At 48.6% G+C, this 20174-nt stretch overlaps 1 protein-coding gene across 2 annotated transcripts; it reads left to right on the top strand.

Annotated features, from left to right (window-relative positions):
- The first annotated feature begins 2099 nt into the window (after nt 1-2099).
- LOC120649327 (probable DNA gyrase subunit A, chloroplastic/mitochondrial) lies at nt 2100-19104 on the top strand. Of its 2 annotated transcripts, XM_039926103.1 has the most exons (27): nt 2103-2686; nt 3622-3691; nt 4665-4730; nt 5169-5270; nt 5617-5661; nt 5759-5857; nt 5950-6036; nt 6487-6557; nt 6651-6759; nt 6886-6948; nt 7088-7153; nt 7295-7383; nt 13481-13529; nt 14211-14297; nt 14366-14459; nt 14729-14799; nt 14900-14989; nt 15726-15851; nt 15975-16132; nt 16390-16471; nt 16850-17014; nt 17114-17215; nt 17555-17679; nt 17966-18086; nt 18293-18347; nt 18458-18557; nt 18718-19095. In XM_039926103.1, exons 1-27 carry the CDS (start codon nt 2271-2273, stop codon nt 18806-18808), a joined length of 2799 nt encoding a protein of 932 aa, XP_039782037.1. In that variant the 5' UTR covers nt 2103-2270; the 3' UTR covers nt 18809-19095. The 2 variants fall into 2 exon arrangements, 1 of the variants encoding a protein (XP_039782037.1); XR_005665232.1 differs by lacking the exon at nt 17966-18086 and having other exon boundaries at nt 2100-2686; nt 18718-19104.
- The last annotated feature ends 1070 nt before the right edge of the window (nt 19105-20174 follow it).

The following is a 20174-nucleotide window of genomic DNA, read 5'->3' on the forward strand; positions in this document are numbered from 1 at the left end:
AGGCAGCCATTGCCTTATACTGCAATATTTAGAAACAAGTTTAATACTATATTTCACTATCCAAAACTTAATTATATTTTAATTTATAATTAATTTAGAAACAAGTCTGTAATAAACTGAAACTTTAATACTGAACTGAAATTTTAATACTGTAACATTAATTAAATTAAATTGCTTTACAATATTAATGGATTCATACGTAATTTATCTGCAGATCACAAGTGCGGAATCCGGCAGAACTTCGCTGTTGCAACTCCCTCCCTCACCCCATGTCTCTCCTTTTTTCCCTCTATGGATGTTGTTTGCTGCAAATGCAGGTGGGGGGACCTCAGCTTTTTTATTGGGGGAGCCTGCCGCCCCCTGCTGGGCGGTCGGCCTGGTTGCCGCCCCTCCACCGAGCGGCAGGGGCCTCCATGCGATATCACTCAAATTTTAATTACATATATGTTCCTACCGCTCGGCAGGGGGGCGGCAGGGGGCCAGCCACCCCGCAGACAGGCGGGAGGCCTCCTGCCGCCCCCTGCCGAGCGGTAGGGGTATAAAACTGTAAATTGTGAAACTAAAAATATATTTATGTAAAAAACGTTTTTAAAAAATATAAAAATAAAAAAGGCCATGACTTCCATCGAGTCAGAAAAAGAGCAGGAGAGATTGGCTACGGCCTTGACTTTTGCTTAGTGGCCTCCAGCAACTTGTCAAACGCTAGTAAAAATCGTCACTTTCACTGTTTTATTGATTTACTACTTTCAATAGGTTCACTGTCTTATTGATTTACTAGTATGTCTACCAATCGAGGGGAAGAAAAGAAAAAAAAACTGCAAATTTTGAGGGAGGGAATCGATACTCGATCGGATGCTTTGCTCGGTCAGTGAGAGCCTTTTCAGCCACGCGAGCAAAGAAAGATCAAAGCGGAGTAAGTGATTGATGTTCATTTGGAGTTTGTAAGCAAAGATCGATCGGTTCAAACGTGTCAGTTGCGGTGGCAGTTCGAAGAGAACCCACCTGCTTGACGCATGACGCCCACGCCTGAAAGATGCAACTATACCTGTCGCACGCGCACCTACTGGCGCCGAGGTTGGTGAAACGGTGAACGCATCCGCACAGCTACCACTACTCTCCTCCGGCGGCAAACAGCCTGGCTGGTGGCTGCCAACAGACACCGAACGCATCGCAGCAGCGTCGAAGACGCGTCCACACCGAGCGTTCACCGTCGCCGTCGTCCTCGTCTAGTGGTCCGGCGAAGATGCAGTACAGGAAAACGCGTGCCTGCCTGACGTTCACGTTCAGCAGCAATTGGAGGGCAGAAAGGAAAGGAGGGAGGGCCCAAGTGCCCCCTGAAGACTTGACTACTCGACCATGACCCATTTGCAGTGACCTCGCTGATAATTCCAGCGGCTTCAGCCGATCAATTGAAATACAGTGTTCTGAACTTCTGATATGAACAATGAACCGCCTGATTTCTCGCGTTGCCTGACGTGGTGGGATGGGAACTACACTGCTGCGTTTTTTTCAGCGAACGGTACTGAAATCCCATTTTCATTTTCTTTAATTTTTCCGAGCTATATTCCTTTTGTTTCGGTAAGATCAACCTTGATGTGCACATTTTGCACCGCGAGGCGTGGACTAGGTGATCGATTAGGTTAAAGCACTGCACTTGAGCTGTGAGCCTGTTTGTGTTCACGAGAGGAAAATCGTCTGACGCAGTCGTATACTGCAATTAGAGGCCAGACGACTGACAGAACTCAAGTGATCGCCGCCGCAACGGACTGAATTCGAGCACAGTCGAAGAATATAAAAAAGAGCGAACCCAAAATGTTGGCCCAGGCCCATCGGGAATTCGTGATTCGCAAGTAAGGAAAGGCCCAGCCCACACCGTATCCGTCCGGTGCGCGACCGCACGGCGACCCAGGCGTGGGTCCCAGCGACTGCGAGACAGACAGGCGAGCCACGCCAGCCGTCGGATCGTACATCCACGACCGTCGCGCATCGGCCGCCGCGTTCCTCTATCCCCGGGCCGGGCTCTGCGCCTACTGTCCCTTCCCCAAACACCTTTTTCCTCTCCCTCCTCTCTCTGCTCGTCGGTCGAGCAGCCCTCCCCCTTCTCTTCCCATCCCCATCCAAAACCAAAACCCTCGCAAAACATCTCCCCACCCCGCCTCCGCCTCCGCCTCCGCCATTTTCAACCGGGCGGCGATCACCGCCACCGCCACCGCCAAGGCCACCTCGCCCTCCAATGCGGCAGTAGCTCTGCCGCCTCACCCAGCGAAGCGATGGCCCTCTCCGCCGCGCTCCGCGTCCCGCTCCCGCGCCTCCTTTTCCTCGGCCCCTCCGCCTCCGTCCTCGGCGCCGCCTCCCGCCGCCGCGCCGCCGCGGCCCCCGCGGCCGCCCTCCGGTTCCTCGCCTCCTCGTCCCCCAGGTCCGCGCCCTTCACCTCGCGCACCGCGCGGCCCCTCCGCTCGCGCCGCCGCGACCGTGACGGCGATGGGCGCGCGGCGGCCGCCGGCGGGGGTGCGGGCGGCGGCGGGGAGGGCGACGGAGGGGGTGTGGCGGTCAAGGAGCGGATTGTGCCCGTGGAGCTGCACAAGGAGGCCACGGAGGCATACATGGCGTACGCCATGTCCGTGCTGCTCGGCCGCGCGCTCCCCGACGTCCGCGATGGGCTCAAGCCGGTGCACCGCAGGATACTGTGAGCTCTCGCCCTTTTCCTCTTCCCTTCGGCAAAACTGCTCACAAGCTACTTCCCTGTGTTCCTGTTTGTTAATAAGCTATATGTCGAACCTGATGTGGGTTTAGAAGCTTGCATTCATTAGTTTTAACAATTTTGTGTTAACATCACGTTATATAGGAACTACATGTGACATAAACTATTGAGTTGTACAGACTGCTTAAATATTGTGATTGCTTGGAGAATGGAAAACTCAACAACACACATGGATGTGGAATAGGGAGACCAATCAGTGTTCACAGAAGTTTACATTGCAGTTACAGACCATGCTATAGCTGTTAAGTGCACCTACATGGCTAGATATGTCTACGTTTCTTTTTTTTCACTTCCGTGTTGGATAGTTGTGAAATATCTTTAATTGTTCAAGGGAGGTGCTATTTATACATGGATACTGTACTAAATCATTTAGGAGATGCCTCTTTGGTCCATGCAGTGTTATCGACTTGTCTATGCCTCATTTGGAATGTGGGAATTCAATGGAAACAATATCTTTTCCTGTAAAAATCTTATGGATTTCTTTTTTTTTCCTTTCCAAAATGCCTATTTGCCATGCGATCACTTTGGCAAATAACTTTCTCGTATCTCGTATGACTTTCTTCTTGAAAGTCTTACCTAATGTTAGGCTACCCTTCTCATCAATGCAGGGTGGTCGTTATGACCTGCATTCTGGATATTACCCTCTTCTGAAACAGTTTCATGTTTATTTACCATCAAAATGTCTTACCCTAACAATACTGATTGTTATCACTAGAGCTTATTGTCAAGAAACTTGCAAGACACATACAGCTCTATTCATATAGCCGACTAGTTCTTACATTTTACTGCATAGTTCGCTTCTAGTCCTTTTACTGTTCTTATTTTGTCCCATTTGGGTGATTTCTAAAATCTGTCTGCAGCTATGCCATGCATGAGATGGGTCTTGCGTCTCGTAGACCATTCAGAAAATGTGCCAGAGTTGTTGGTGAGGTATGCAAGCAGGAACTTGTTTTCATTATCTCATTCTGGGGGATTCAAATCGCATTATATGTTTTTATCGTCTCTGCTGCATTACACTGTCAGTTTTGAAAAACATGCTTATCTCCACCTTCGCTGGGCATAAGTTGGGACTTTGCCAAGGAGTGCAAACCAAAATTGGTCTGTTTGCACGCACTTGGGTGGGTGTAGTCATCAACTCCAATGGAAAAGAGGCACACTATTTATCAACCTCTTAATATGGATAAACTCTGATTTTATGGTCTGTATGCATGTTGTCTTGAGCTGGTGGTCCTCCCTTCAGAAGACAACAGTGATATTAATAAGGATGTCAACACCTTCAAATTCAAATATCTATGTTAATAAATATCTGGGAATTTGGTCTGCCTTAAATCCCAAAAGTTGCCCAAAGATTTCAGAATAAGGTCTTGAGGTGTTTTGCTGGTAGACATGCTGCCTCAATTAGTTGGATCAAAAGGACATCGATTCTTTGATTTCTAAGTTAGATGCTATATTTGGTTGGGCAATGGCAGAGCACCTGCTTACCCAGTGATATTTGGTGATGAAATTGCATGATACAATTTGAAAGTCCACCTAGTGGCATTAGATGGCCATCACAAAAGGAGTAGTGATAGTGTGAACTCGTGATGTGATGGAACTTGCATTTGTATCTTCATTTACTATGATTTTACGGAATTTCTTTGCATTTTTGACTGATCAATTTTGATGTGAGCCTGGTTGACTTGATTTCAATTGTGACATGGAGGACATGGACCATTGTGGTTAGATAATGTTACAGGGAGGTGACATTAATAAAATAAAACCATCATCCAACTTTTCATTAGCTTTCAACACTATGGAGTTGTATATGTGTATCTGTCTGACTTGTTGTATAAAACTGCAGCTTCCAGCGATACCTTTTTTGCCTGTTTGGTATACCATTGTTGATTTTTCCTTGTTTTTGCAGGTACTAGGTAAGTTTCATCCACATGGAGATACAGCTGTGTATGATAGCTTGGTGAGGATGGCTCAGGTAAAATACTATGGATGCTATTTGATCAATGAGCCGGTGCATTTTTTATCTGTTTACAGGAGAGACATCAAGTAAGGTCTAAACTGAATAGAAATAGTACACTGTTCAGCTCTTTGCATCAAAGCTCTTCATATGAGTCCTGTCACCCTATCAGTTAATATGAAAAGAATAGTAACAGTTTACTTCATTCTAGACAGATTTATGTGTCGCATTCTACTCAAATGCTTCATTTATATTTTTGCTATCATTGTTATTGGGTCAATCCGTAGTCTACTATTTTGCATCCCAGCTTCCAATAATGTTTGTTGGGACTTAATAATTTTAAGGTATTCCTATTTGGGTTTTTACATATCCATCCTGCATACGATTCAAGTTATTATGCCTGATTTTCACATTTTTGTAAACTACAAGCTTCTTTTTTGGCATGCTATCTTGCAGGATTTTTCGATGAGGTATCCGCTTGTACAAGGACATGGAAATTTTGGCTCGATAGATGCAGATCCTCCTGCTGCAATGCGATACACGGAGTGCCGCTTGGATGTAAGTTAATTTGAATTTTGTTTACTCAGATAGCATCAGAAATATTATATTTGTGTAAAATTGTCTGAAATATTTGTTAAAACTTAATTATGTTCTACTAAGTTGTTGATTATGTACTTCATTCATCCCTGCTAAGAATATCTGAACGCCTTTTTGTCCCTAAACACTGCAAGTTATTTTTATGAAACAATGATACTGCAAGTTATTTTTTTGATGGGAATAAACACTAAAAAATGTTCTTATTAAGCACTATTGCCTGAAACAATGAACCTCGATATATTAAGTCATTTTTATACTGTCTATTACAAAAGTGATACTGCAGAATGACATTCTTATTTTTGTGCAGTCATTATCAGAGGCCATGTTGTTGACTGATCTGGAGCTGAATACGGTATATCTTTTCACTTCTTTGATGTCTTTCTCTGTGAGTTGTTGGATGACATTCCTTTTTTCCCATCCGTTTCATGCTGCTTTTTGTTATTTTACAGGTTGACTTCGTACCAAACTTTGATAACTCACAGAAGGAGCCATCTCTGCTGCCAGCTCGTGTTCCATCTCTATTGTTGAATGGTTCTTCTGGGATTGCGGTATGAGTTTTATTCACTTTATACAAGTGCTTCTAAGTCAGACATTTATTTATGCAAAAATGGGATTCTTTCGTTTGTTTAAATTGTTTCAGGTGGGAATGGCAACAAACATTCCTCCTCATAATCTGGGGGAGCTTGTTGATGCACTTTCTGTTATAATTCAAAACCCTGAAGCCACAGTAAGTAATTTGTACCATATATCATGATGAGTTCAGTATTATATACGCCTGTTTGTATGCATGTATGTTGAAAAGGCACTCAGCTGTTATTTTTTTTCCTGTGATAATTATTAACAAATTCTCATAAGACACAAAGAACAAGAGCAAGTATTTGCTTAGCATGGGCATGCAATTACTACCACTTTTCATGTCCCGTCGCAGAATCATTGGAATTATGTTGTTGACTGTTAAAGTAACATTAGCAGAACAATAATATCTAGTTTTAGTTTGTTTGCTCTAGATGACTCAGGTGTTCACATGACTAGGCCACATGGGTATATTGAGCTCATCCAGTTATGTGCACTTTTTTGTTCTGTTTCTTAACTGCACTTTTTTGTTCTGTTTCTTAACTGCACTTTTTTGTTCTGTTTCTTAACTGCACTTTTTTGTTCTATTTCTTTCATATGAAAGCTCCAAGAACTACTGGAATGCATGCCTGGTCCTGACTTCCCTACAGGAGGGAAAATCCTAGGAAATCAAGGGTACATTATTTCCTTTTTTATCCTGTCATTCTCTTTGACTTCTGTGTTAACCCTTGTTCTGTGTATCCAATCCCTACCCCTCCTCGTAAATAGTATTTTGGAAGCCTATAAATCTGGACGCGGTAGAATCGTTGTGAGAGGAAAAACTGACATCGAAACCATTGATGAAAAAAGCAAGCGCACAGCTATAATAATTAAAGAGGTATGAGTTAGGGATCTTGTGCTTGGAGCTGTGTCTCTGACATCTCTACTTGTTCTTTTGGCAATTCTCTATACCTGCTTAGTCGATGAAGAGCATGCACTTTCTAATTTCTACATTTCCACGCAGATTCCATACCAAGCTAACAAAGCCACTCTCGTGGAAAAGATAGCTGAACTTGTTGAAGAGAAGGTAATTTCATTTGGGGCAGATTTAGTTGTCTGGTTTGTCTTAAGTCTTAACTTGAGCCTATTCTATGATGAGTTTAAGATTTTTCTAGTACCATGATTGATGCATTAAAATTTCCTCTTATTGTATTTCTTAAGTGCAGGTATTGGAAGGTATAAGTGATATCCGGGATGAAAGTGACCGCACTGGAATGCGTGTAGTAATCGAGGTTTGTGCCACCATCTTTCATTTCTTTCTGTTGTGTTGAGGTTATCTCTTCTGGTTAAGACTGAACTTTCTTTAGTACTGGGATTTTAATGCTTTGTTGTTGATGTGTAATACTTATTTTTTCCCTTATACTGTGCTTCAGCTGAAAAGAAGTGCAGATCCTGCCATTGTCCTGAACAACTTGTATCGTCATACAGCTCTGCAGTCTAGCTTTAGCTGCAACATGGTAGCGTAAGTACACTTAAACCTATTTTTGAAATTCAGTAATTTCATCACATTTGGTCTTGTGTTCTATTGCAAATAGGAAAACAACTTATTCATATGGTGCTTGCATTCTGTGCATTTTTTTTATGTTGCTACCACAACAAGACATGGCAGTGAACAGAAAATTTTCTTATCATCATTTCATTCAGAATGGTATATGACTGTGCTATTCTGTTTTATAAGATAATAAAATTATTTGCACACGCTAGTTAAATAAATATGACTGTACTCGAGACAGAATAATTTTGGATTCAGTTGATTGGAAACTAGAAAATGTTTCAATGCTTTCATGTTGACATACCTAGCTTCAAGGGTACCAACACCTTGATATCTACTGTTGGAGTATATTGAGCCCATGTGTATAGAGGCCCATCTAGAGGCCAATGTATAGGTATTATATATACCCACCCTTCTAGGGTTGGAGGAATACAAGCCATCATTTCCTCCTACATGGTATCAGGCTAGGTTTACCTCTGCTATCAGCCTAGCTCTCATGGCCGCCGCCGCCGCCGCCTCCATGGCCGGCTGGCCGCCGGCGCCACCCCTCCCTTCCCTCTCCTCCTTCCCTCCCCTCTCTTCCTTTCCCTCTGCTCTGGGCGCGAGCTTCCCTGTCCTGGGCGTGAGCTCCTCCCCTGCTCTGGGCGCGGGCTCCTCTGCCCTGGGTGCCGCCGCCGCCGCCGGCGCCATGGCTGGCCGCCGGCCGCTGGCACCTCCTCCCCCTTCCTCTTACCCTCTCCTTCCCTCCTCTGCTACTGGATCCACTGGATCTGCCGCCTCCAGCGTCCATGACGCCGCCGGACCCACCTCCTCTGTCCCTGGCACCGCCGGATCCACCGCCCCTGGTGCGCCTCCGGCCGGGGACCCGAGGGGTGCAGCTGGCGCAGCCGCCGGCGCCGCTGCCGGCGCCCTTGCGCCGCACGCGTGGCCCCAGGACCGTGCGCCGCGCGCGCCCGCCCTTCCTTCTCTGGATCCGGACGCCGCTGCTGCCGTCCTGGGCGCGAGCGCGGCCTCTGGTGCCGGCGGGGCACCCTTCCCGGCTCTGCGCAGGTGGCCCCAGGGCGGGGAGCCCGGATCCGCCGCCCTAGCCGCCGAGCGTGAGCGCGACGCGGGGGCTGCGGCCCCATCCCTGGCGCCGGCCGCCCTCCTGGTCGCCGCGGCTCCAGCACCTGTGGAGGCCGTGGTGGACGCTCCTCTGCTCCTCTGCCGTGGTCGTGGCGGACGCTCCTCTGCGGGTGGGGTAGATGTGCCGCCCCTTCTTGGGCCGCCGCTGGTCCTCATCCGTCCTGGGCCGCCAGTCCCTCCTGAGGCCCATCTGGCCCCGGCCGCGCCGGCCCAGCTGCCCGCCGCCGCAGCAGCCGACGCCGTGCGCGCCGCCGCTGCTCCTCCGTCCTGGCTGGCCTTCGGTATGCCTCCCGGCGACGCGCCGTATGCTGCCGCTGCCATGGACGCGGCCGTGGGCGCGGCTACAATCGCGCCCGCCGCCGCCGCCGCGCAGGCCGCCATGGCGCCCGCCGCGCAGGCTCAGGTCGTCGCGCCCGCAGACCTGGCCGCCGCCGCCACCTTTGTGGCCGCCATCGCGCCCGCCGCGCACGCCGCGCAGGCCGCGCGGGCCGCCGCCTCCATCGCCGCCGCGCAGGCCGTCGCGCCCGCCGCACACACCGCGCGAGCCGTTGCGCCCGCCTTTGTGGCCGCCGTCGCGCCCGCCGCACCCGCCTCCACCTCCATCGCCGCCGCGCCGGCTGCCGCGCCCGCCAGACAGGCCCAGGCCGTCGCGCCCGCCGCGCAGGGGGGTGGGGCCCTCGTCCTCAGCCCCAGCCGGCGGCCATGCTCGCCGCTGCTGCTCCCCTGTTCGCGCCGTTCTGGACACCGCCCGCTCCACCCAGCCAGCAGTCGACCTGGCCTGGGGGGTGGGACCAGGTCGCACTGGCGCAGTCCTTCAGCGCCATGGGGGGGACGCCGCCGGTCTGCACCGAGTGGATCGCCGACTCGGGTGCCTCCTTCCACACCACCCCACATGCCGGTATCCTCTCTTCTGTTCGACCCCCACACCCCTCTTGTCCTTCTTCCATCATGGTTGGTGACGGGTCTTGTCTTCCTGTCACTGCCGTGGGTTCTGCTCCTTCCTCTTTTCGTCTTCCCAATGTCCTTGTTGCTCCTCAGATGTTTCATAACCTTCTTTCCATTCGTCAGTTTACACCTGACAATTCTTGTTCCATCGAGTTTGATTCTTCTGGCCTCACTGTAAAGTATTCGGCCTCCCGGCGTCCGCTACTCCGGTGTGACAGCACGGGGCCCCTTTACACCCTTCGCCTTCCTTCTTCCGCTGCACCACTCTCGTCTTCTTCTTCACCCTGGCCGTCTTGGTCTGCTGCTTTTGCCGCGACGCCGTCTTCCACCACCTGACACCGTCGTCTTGGTCACCCTGGCCGCGACGTTCTGGCTCAGCTCGGTCGTAGTACCGATGTTCCTGGTACTAGGGCTTCTGCTCAGCCCCTCTGCCATGCGTGCCAGCTCGGTCGTCATGTTCGGCTCCCTTTTTCCTCTTCTTCCTCGCATGCGACGCATGCATTCGACCTTGTTCACTGTGACCTGTGGACCTCCCCTGTACTCAGCCTCTCTGGCTACAAGTACTATCTGGTGGTGGTCGATGACTTCTCGCACTACTCTTGGACGTTTCCTTTGCGTGCCAAGTCTGAGACCTTCCCCACCCTCATCCACTTCTTTGCCTGGGTGTCCACTCAGTTCGGCCTCACCGTTAAGGCCGTCCAGTGCGACAACGGGCGGGAGTTCGATAACTCCACCTCCCGGTCTTTCTTCCTGTCTCGGGGTGTTCAGCTGCGTATGTCTTGTCCGTATACCTCTCCTCAGAACGGCAAGGCTGAGCGGATGATTCGCACGACGAACGACGTCGTGCGCACCCTTCTAATCCAGGCTTCTCTCCCCCCGCGCTTCTGGGCTGAGAGCCTCCACACCGCCACCTACTTGCTCAACCGTCTTCCGTCCACTGCTTCTCCTGCTCCCACTCCACACCACGCTCTTTTCGGTACCCCTCCTCGCTACGACCACCTTCGGGTCTTCAGGTGTGCGTGTTACCCTAACACCTCCGCCACCGCTCCTCACAAGCTAGCGCCCCGCTCGACTCGTTGTGTGTTCCTCGGTTACTCCCCTGACCACAAGGGGTACCGATGCTTTGACCTCACCACTCGCCGCGTCTTGATCTCCCGACACGTCGTCTTCGACGAGTCGGATTTCCCCTACTCTACCTCCTCTACACCTTCTCCTGACCTCGTGCTGGAGTCTATGTTTCCGACTGACCCGGTGGTTCCGCCACCGTTACCTGTCTGTCCCTTTCCTGCAGGTTTTCCCGGCTCACCAGCACCGTTTCCGGTGATCCCTGCTGCGCCGAGCGCGGCCCCGGTACCCGCGGTCGCGCCACGCGCGGCCCCCGGACCTCCGGTCGTGCCGCGCGCGGCCCCGATGTCTCCCGCTGCGCCACGCGCGGCCCCGGTGTCTTCCCCTGCCCCTGCGCGGTACGCTCAGCCGGTGCAGGTGTACCGGCGTCGCAAGGCGCCGACCTCGGCGCCGCGGCGGTACGCTGAGCCGGTGCAGGTGTACCAGCGCCGTTCCGCGTCGACACCGGCGCCGCCTCCTGCTTCGTTGGCTCCTGCGACGCCGACACCGGAGCCGCCGCCTCCTCCGGCTCCCTCTCGAGCAGAGCCGGAGGTGTACCACCCGCCAGTCGTCCATCGGGATCCTCGGCATATCCATCCCATGGTGACTCGGCGGATGGCGTCTCAGGCCGCGACTCTCTCCGCCACCGAGGGAGAGCCGCGGGTCTCTCCGGTACCCTCCTCTGTCCGCGACGCCTTGGCGGATCCTCACTGGCGTCGCGCGATGGAAGAGGAGTACGCGGCTCTTCTTGCCAACTAGACGTGGGACCTCGTGCCGCGTCCGTCTGGTTGCATAAGCGTCGGGCTGATGGCACACTGGAGCGCTACAAGGCTCGCTGGGTTCTCCGGGGGTTCACTCAGCGGCCTGGTGTTGATTATGATGAGACCTTCAGTCCAGTCGTGAAGCCCGCTACGGTGCGCACGGTCCTTTCGCTTGCGCTCTCGCGCTCTTGGCCTGTGCACCAGCTGGACGTGAAGAATGCGTTTCTTCACGGCACTTTGACAGAGACTGTCTACTGCTCTCAGCCAGCGGGATTTGTGGACTCGAGTCGTCCGGATATGGTCTGCCGGCTCAACAAGTCTCTCTATGGACTGAAGCAGGCTCCTCGGGCTTGGTACTCTCGGTTCGCCACGTTCTTGATGACACTGGGATTCACCGAGGCCAAGTCTGACACGTCTCTCTTCATCTACCGCCGTGGGGATGAGACTGCCTATTTGCTGCTATATGTCGACGACATTGTGCTCACAGCTTCCAGTCCGCAGTTGCTTCAGAGTGTCATCTCATCTCTGCAGCGGGAGTTCGCTATGAAGGATGTCGGTCAGCTCCACCACTTCTTGGGCGTCACTGTTGAGCCTAGCCCGTCTGGTCTTCTCCTTCACCAGCGGTAGTACGCCCTCGATATTCTGGAGCGGGCTGGGATGACTGATTGCAAGCCCTGCTCCACTCCAGTCGACACTCAGGCGAAGCTGTCTGCTGATCTGGGTGCTCCGGTGACTGATCCTACCGCCTACCGGAGTCTGGCCGGCGCTTTGCAGTACCTCACCTTCACCAGGCCGGATCTCACCTACGCTGTTCAGCAGGTCTGTCTCCATATGCATGATCCCCGGGAGTCACACCTTGCGGCGCTGAAGCGTCTCCTCCGGTACGTCCGTGGCACTGTGGACCTCGGCCTGGTACTTCACCGCTCGTCCTCTGCTTAGCTGGTGGTCTACACCGACGCTGACTGGGCTGGCTGCCCGGACACTGGTCGCTCCACCTCCGGCTACGCCGTCTTCCTGGGCGGCAACCTGGTCTCCTGGTCGTCCAAGCGGCAGCCAGTTGTCTCCCGCTCCAGTGCCGAGGCGGAGTACCGGGCTGTCGCTAACGGCGTAGCGGAGGCCTCCTGGCTACGACAGCTCTTGGCGGAGCTCCACAGCCCGCTCGCCAAGAGCACGCTCGTCTACTGCGACAACGTCAGCGCCGTGTATCTCTCCACCAACCCCGTCCAGCATCAGCGGACGAAGCACGTAGAGATCGACTTACACTTCGTGCGCGACAGAGTCGCAATCGGCGATGTTCGGGTACTCCATGTACCGACTACCTCCCAGTTTGCTGACATCTTCACCAAGGGGCTGCCCTCCTCGACCTTCTCGGAGTTTCGATCCAGGCTCAACGTAGCCGGTGGCTAGTTGTGGCTGCGGGGGGGGGGGGGGGGGGGGGGTATTTGTCCTTTGTTCTCTCTTCTTGTCCGGTCTTGAACACCGCTGCGTCGGTAGTTCAGACTGCGGGGGGTGTTAGCTTTCTTGTTGTCCAGTCTTGAACACCGCTGCGCCGGTAGTTCAGACTGCGGGGGGTGTTGGAGTATATTGAGCCCATGTGTATAGAGGCCCATCTAGAGGCCCATGTATAGGTATTATATATACCCACCCTTCTAGGGTTGGAGGAATACAAGCCATCATTTCCTCCTACATCTACACAATTAAATACTTAATTCTTAAAAAAACAAACTAAAAGGGCAGAAGAAATTGTAGTCACCACCTGTAGGTACTTCGCCTTATTCAAATATATTTGTGAATTATGTCAGTAAAGTCGCCATAAGATAATTAGCACTACATCCTATAGAAAAACTGGAAAAACTTGTAGATTTCTGTGTACTTGTCATTGAACAGTCTCGGAATCATGAGGCTAACTATTTACGTAAGGCAAAAACAGGCATTGATGATCCCATATTCACCCCTGATGGCACTTGTAAAATATCGTAGATGCTGATCTTCATCTTTGAGCTCTTCTAAATCTTCTGATTGAAGTGCCACACTAAATAAATCTTCTCATATTGCTAACATTGCAACTTAGGACAGGATCCACTTTGCATTTTCAATTCTCATGTCTTGTTTATTCCTCTTGATCTGTACAGTATACTTGATGGACAGCCAAGGTTAATGGGATTGAAAGAAATTCTCCAGGTGCTGCTATGTTAATTAATTAATTAATTAATTAATAATTGTTATTATTTTTGCACAGAATCATACATGTTGATTTTACAAGTTGCATGCTGATGTGCTATATCTGACGTGGGGCTTGTTTTTGATAACTAAGTAAAGGACATAAAACTTCAAATACCTTGAAACTAACTAGCATTGGACTCATTTATATACATAATCTTCAAGATTTCATCTTTGATAAATAATAAAAATCAGATGTAGCTGTATCTGCTGAGGAGCTAGCATCTTTCAGTTCAGCCCAACGTTTTTGTTAGTTGACTTTCACGTTGGAATAAAGTGTCTAGCAACAATAGGTGGTCTAATTGAATGCATTTGTGGAGGGCTCATGTAGCAATTTTCAATACAAACTACATTCACTGTTTGAATGAAGTGTATGTTAACTGCAAGGGATATTTGTTTATCACCAGTACTTAAATAGCAAGGGCCACAGAACTGATGGATTCAAGCTGAGCGTATATTATGTTGCTAATAAGGGTGTACTTGACATCTCCACACTAATGTTGTAGCCTTTGCTGCTTGTATTTGCATTTGATCATTTTCTTAAACATACATTACATTTCCTGTACACACTGTCTGTGGTTGCTGGCATAATCTTTATGAACCTCAGATTTAATTGCCCATTTTAAACTTTGTCTGATTCAGGCGTTCCTTGACTTCCGATGTTCTGTTATCGAAAGGCGTGCAAGATTTAAGCTTTCACAAGCCCTAGAAAGAAAACATATTGTGGAGGTAAATTGATTTAGGTCGCTTAGCTTCTTTGGATATTGAAAGATCGATGATTCATTTAATTTGTGCAGGGCATTGTTGTTGGCCTTGACAATTTGGATGCTGTGATTCAAATAATACGAGAAACTACAAACCATGCTGCAGCAACAGAAGCTTTAGTCAAGGGTAACTAAGCTAGTTGACTTAAACTTTGCTCCAATGAAGCAAATTACTTAAGGAATTTAAAGTCCTTGATGTTCCATGATGGAGTCAAGCAATATTTTCCTCTAACTTTAGACAATCTAATCCTGCGCAGTTTGCCACCCAATGTCCCTTGGACATTAAAACTTGACACACACACACACACAAAAACTTGATGGATGACAGAGAGATCATAAAATACTATAACAGATTTGTTTCATTTTCGTATATTCAATCTGAAATTACATATGCAGGATTTGGTCTATCTGAGAAGCAGGCTGAAGCTCTGTTGGACATCACACTAAGGAAGCTTACTTCCCTTGAGGTTTCTACATTTAAATTTTATTCTATTTGCAGTTATTTGGTTAAAGTCAGTTCCTATTTCTCCTACCTGAAGGAACTGAACAGACCTCGGCTTTTTGCAGCGGAAAAAGTTTGTTGATGAAGCTAAAATTTTGTCAGAGGAAATTTCTAAGTTAAATGACCTTTTGTCAAGCAAGAAGCTTATCTTTCAGGTTCGACATTTCCAACCATTTCCAAACATTTCAACTCATTCTGTATGCACGATTATCTGCTGTATATTCACAATCCATGTGAAACTTGTTAAGCTAGTGTGTGTATATGCCATATTATCTTCTGAACTGAATGTACTCTTTTCTTGAGAATTGGAGGATTGCAAATGATTTAACATGGGTCCAATACATTGTGTGCAATCTGCAATGTTAGTAAATAATCGCTATAACTTGAAAGGACATGATGCTTGGCCATAAAATTGGCTGTTTTCCTAACCTGCTGCCCACCAGGCTCTGGATAATGGACTTAAACAAGTGTTACTGCACAGTAGGTTTTACTAAACCACTAAAGTACTAAACTGTGTCATTTACAATCGTTCATTGTTTTGTTGTGAGATTGTTTGATCGACGTTACAAGCTCACTATTGATCTTCCTTGATTGATGTTGCTGCAGTGCTTTTATAAAGAACATAATTGGTGAGGAACCAATGTTTTTGCTTCTATCTTGGATGCTATTTTACCTTTTCCCCAATTGAATATAGTTGGAGGCTTGGAGCACATTTGAGGGTCCATGAAGTCAACACGTCTCCACGTAGTTTCTGTTAATGTGCTTTAGTTCACTCATGTTATTGAACATTGTTTTCCAGCCCTTTGTATATGAGTATATATGTGTTGTTTGTAACTTCTCTTGATCCTGACTTTGTATTTCTGATCTAAATTGTTCATCCTTTTGTTTTAGCTTATTCAACAAGAAGCCGCTGATTTGAAAAACAAGTTTTCTACACCACGACGTTCTTTGATAGATGAATCAGTTAACAGTGAAGTTGATGATATTGACATCATTCCAAATGAGGAAATGCTTTTGGTACGAACAGTTGTCTATTCTTACATTCGTGAGATCCAACATAGTTTTATCATTACTCAATGGTCCATTTTGTTTTTTATTTTTCTGTCTCGCTTCACCTGAACAAACATCTATCACCTGAAGATTCTTAGTGAGAAAGGCTATGTTAAGCGGATGAACCCCAACACATTCAATTTGCAACATCGAGGAACCATAGGAAAATCTGTTGGAAAGATGCGAATGAATGACACTGCATCTGATTTCATTGTCTGCCAGACACACGACCATGTTCTTTATTTCAGGTATATGAGCCAGACGACATTTCTTAATGAGTTCATCTTTTAGCATCTTTGGAATTTCTTTACTGTTAAGGTTTCTATGATGAAATTAAATCCATTTTACATAAGGTACATTAATTTCTCAACTAGAAAGAATCTTGAACCTACAAGTTATACTCCTGTAATTTTTTTTGTTGCTTTTAATAGTTTACTTGGATGTCTTGTACTTAAGTGAATATATATTTCTCAACTCATGCAATTGTCATGGTGTTTATTCTCAGTGACAAGGGCATAGTATACTCAGCACGTGCTTATAAGATACCAGAATCTACTAGAACTGCTACTGGAACTCCTTTGGTACAGGTACAGTGATAAATGTTAGGGCCTGTTTAGTAGAGCTCCATCCGATTCTAATTCTCTATGTGAGCTGATTTTCTAGGGAAGCGATTCTGTGGCTGAAAGTGACTCTTTTTTATTCTCTAGCATAAACTCTTAAAATCAGAATGGAGAATCACTTCACAGAATCAGGAGAAGCTACTTTTTTTCAGCTCCCTGCCTCTTAGTTCACTTCACAGATCAGCAGAGAATCACTTCTCTGAAAAAACTGTTTGGCAGAGCTCTTTCTGGATTCAGCAGAGAATCAGCTCTGGGAGCTCTGCCAAACGCACCCTAATTTGGAGTTTTGGACTAGTGAAACTCAGCAGCTGATATGCTGACCTTTGCTACTTTGTCATTGTTTAGCTGCTACCTTTGTCCGATGGAGAGCGAATAACCTCCATCATTCCTGTGAGTGAATTTGGTGAAGACCAATATCTAGTGATGCTCACCGTTAACGGCTACATCAAGAAAGTTCCTCTTAATGCTTTTTCATCAATCAGATCTTCTGGGATCATATCAATTCAACTGGTACACCCTCTCATGTGCTTGCATCTCTTACACATAGCATGCTTTTGGGTCATTGTTAAAATGCGGTACAACTTTTATTCAATAATTGGCAAATGTTAGGTTCCTGGTGATGAGCTCAAATGGGTCCGTCGCTGTGGCAATGATGACCTGGTTGCATTGGCTTCACAAAAGGGGAAGGTTATAGTCAACTCATGCGATAAGGTAGGCTACAAACAAACATACATACATCTCGGTGATAATTGTATTGTTTATGTGATTTACCCGATGGGAACTACTAGCAGGTTTATATTGTAAGTGTAGCTCCTTGGAATAAGCATTAAGTAATATCACAAAAAGTACACTTTTCTGGTAAACTCACCATACCTTTTTTTCATTTTACAAATGATTTTGATATCAAAGTAGCAATTATGTTTAGGGTATCAGTAAATTCAGTTTTCTTATGTCATCAAATATGTTTGCATGACCACATGTGGATGTGCCTGCCATTTTGGGTTGCTCTTAAATTCTTATTCTTATATATATTTGTTATGTTTTACCCAGATTCGTCCCCTGGGAAGGAATACAAGGGGTGCTGGTGCGATGAAGCTAAAAGAAGGTGATAAGATGGCAGCCATGGATATTATTCCAGCAACCGCGGACAAAATGCCTGAAAGTTATAGCAGCAGGTAATTTCATATATAGTTTCGGTCTTTGGGAAACTATCTAGTAATCGGCAGTGCCTAATATGGGTTTATAAAATTTTATTAGCTTTACAAAATGTGAGAAGAGTTTGACAATATTCTAAATCCTGAAACCAACCTTTTGCTTCCCTCAGAATTGGTTTACTGTCCATTAAACTTAGTTTCTACTTCCTGTTTCCATGTCATATTAGTTTATGTATCTCAGTTTGGATAATTCCTGTACTCTAGTACTGAACAATTTTTATCGTTAAATTATGAACGGCTGCTCCAGGGTCAGATATCGGTGTCCTCCATGGCTGCTTTTTATAGCTGAAAATGGTATTGGGAAACGGGTACCCTTAAATGCATTCCGGCAATCAAGATTCAATGTTGTAGGTTTGGTTGGCTACAAGGTATAGTTAGCTTTTGCTCATCAGTTCATAAGTGTTCTAACAATGAGTGCTTTTGACTTGAAAACTTATTATAATGATGCATGGTACGCCACCTACTTTCTTGCTCATGTACATTAAGAACCTTGATGTGCTTTGAAAGTTGAGGTGTGCGTTACATCATGCTATTTGACCTGATCTATCTGGTATGTTCTATTTTGTCGTTGCAGCTTCCAGAAGATTGTCGCTTAGCCGCTGTATTTGTTGCTGGTCTTTCACTCGGTGGTACAATTTCTCAACTTGTTCCCCCTTTTTCATTGTTTTTGTTTGCTTAACCACACACTGTTTCATACACCAATCATAACATTTGCTGTTGCCTGTGAACTCAATGGTAGATGATGGGGAAAGTGACGAGCAGGTTGTTTTAGTTAGCCAGAGTGGCACTGTAAACAGAATCAAGGTTAAAGATATATCGATCCAGTCTCGTTATGCGAGGTAAGTTAGATGCTCTAATAAATGCATGTATTTTATTCAATTCTTTTCGAGTTACTGTAGATGCTGTGATAAAATCCTGTTGTTCATTTGTTTTTTGGGACTTAACTTTTTCTGTTTCCCAATTGTTTCATCGTGCTCTACTTTTGTTGGGCAAACCCAGGGGAGTAATTCTGATGAGGCTGGAGCATGCCGGAAAGATACAGTCAGCTTCACTGATATCTGCGGCGGCAGCAGAAGTCGCTGAAGATTAATCTTGCTCCCAGGAGGCAAGTAGTTTAGTGTAAAATTAAAGCCCTGGGTGTGCACCGCATGGCAATTCATTGAGCATGCATTTTAGGTTAATCTTGTCACCTGTAGGATTCAGTAATTGTGTTAGTTCCCACGCCAAGGGCTGGCATAGTTAGTAGCTGATGTATGTTTTGCCCACAGAACACAGTATTATTCATGCGATGAGTGGTGGATGTAACTAGGTCAACCGCGCGCTACGCCGCGCCCAGTTGAAATTGTGGAGCAAAATAGTTAATGTATTGACGATCCATCTCCGACCTCCTCTTTGGGCGCCGGCGAGTCCCAATGGCCTCGCCCGCGAGGTCCTTCCTCCTGAAGAATATATATACAAAAAGCCCGAGGCTCGACAACCCGACACAAGGCACGATTTTTTGGTCCGGCCCAAGCACGGTACGGCCCGATGTTCATTGTGCCGGCCAGCCCGGCCTGGTACTTTGTGCCGGGCTTGAGCCGCAACCATGGCACGCTGGGCGGCACGGCCCGGCCCGAATTTTAGAGTATGGCCCGAAATGGCCCGTTACATCTGCCCACCACCTCAGCCCATATAAGAAAATCCCGGCTTGCTGACCTTCTCTCCCCCACGGTCGCAAGACCCCAAACCTTATCCGCTGGTCCTATGGGCATGAGTCAGAGAGGCCCCTCCTGCGCACGGCGTCCTCTGAATCTCCGCCTCCCTCATCCCTCCTGAGCCCCGGCAGCTTGCAGGAGGTGGCGATGGCGCTCCGGCCGCAGCGGTAGGTAGGAGACCACGGCGGCGCGAGGGCTGCGGCCAAGAGCAGGAGGCCGCGGCGGCCGGCGGGAAGTGAGAAGATCTAGGCGGCCAGTGGCGCGAGGGAGGCCGCGGCGGCCGGGTGCGCGAGGGCCGGGGCAGCCGGCGGTCAGCGCCGGCAGTGCGGTTGCCGATGCGTGCGAGGGCTGCAGCAGCACGCTAGAGGCCGCGGCGGCGCACGCGGCGACTGCAAGCGTGGCGGGCGGCGCGCGTGAGCCGGCGGGTGGTGCGCGCAGGGGTGCCGGCGGGCGCCACGACCTGCAGGTGCCGGCGAGCGAGCAGCGCCCGAGCGGTGCTGCGAACGGCCCGCGCGACATCGGCTCCTCGCGACGCCCCTCCCCTCGTCACTCCCCGGAGCCACGAAGCTGTGCGGCGCGGAGGCGAGGTTGAGCCTGCACGCGGCGCGCCCGAGAGGAGCCAGCGTGGCGGAGCAAGGGCCGCCGGCCGGCGAGCATGCAGAGCAAGGGCGGACGGCGGCGCGGTGGGGGAGGCCCTCGCGCGGCGGGCGAGTGGCCGAGAGGGCCGTGGAGGAGGAGAGCCAAGCGGATCCCAATGGGCCC

Source organism: Panicum virgatum, chromosome 9K (assembly GCF_016808335.1).
Source record: "Panicum virgatum strain AP13 chromosome 9K, P.virgatum_v5, whole genome shotgun sequence".
NCBI classification, from domain to species: Eukaryota; Viridiplantae; Streptophyta; class Magnoliopsida; order Poales; family Poaceae; genus Panicum; species Panicum virgatum.

Coding starts and splice junctions, on each gene's coding strand:
- LOC120649327 (XM_039926103.1), top strand. CDS start 2,271: ATGGCCCTCTCCGCCGCGCTCCGCGTCCCGCTCCCGCGCCTCCTTTTC. Junction 14,800..14,899: donor GGAAGCTTACTTCCCTTGAG/GTTTCTACATTT, acceptor GGCTTTTTGCAG/CGGAAAAAGTTTGTTGATGA. Junction 18,348..18,457: donor TGCTGGTCTTTCACTCGGTG/GTACAATTTCTC, acceptor ACTCAATGGTAG/ATGATGGGGAAAGTGACGAG.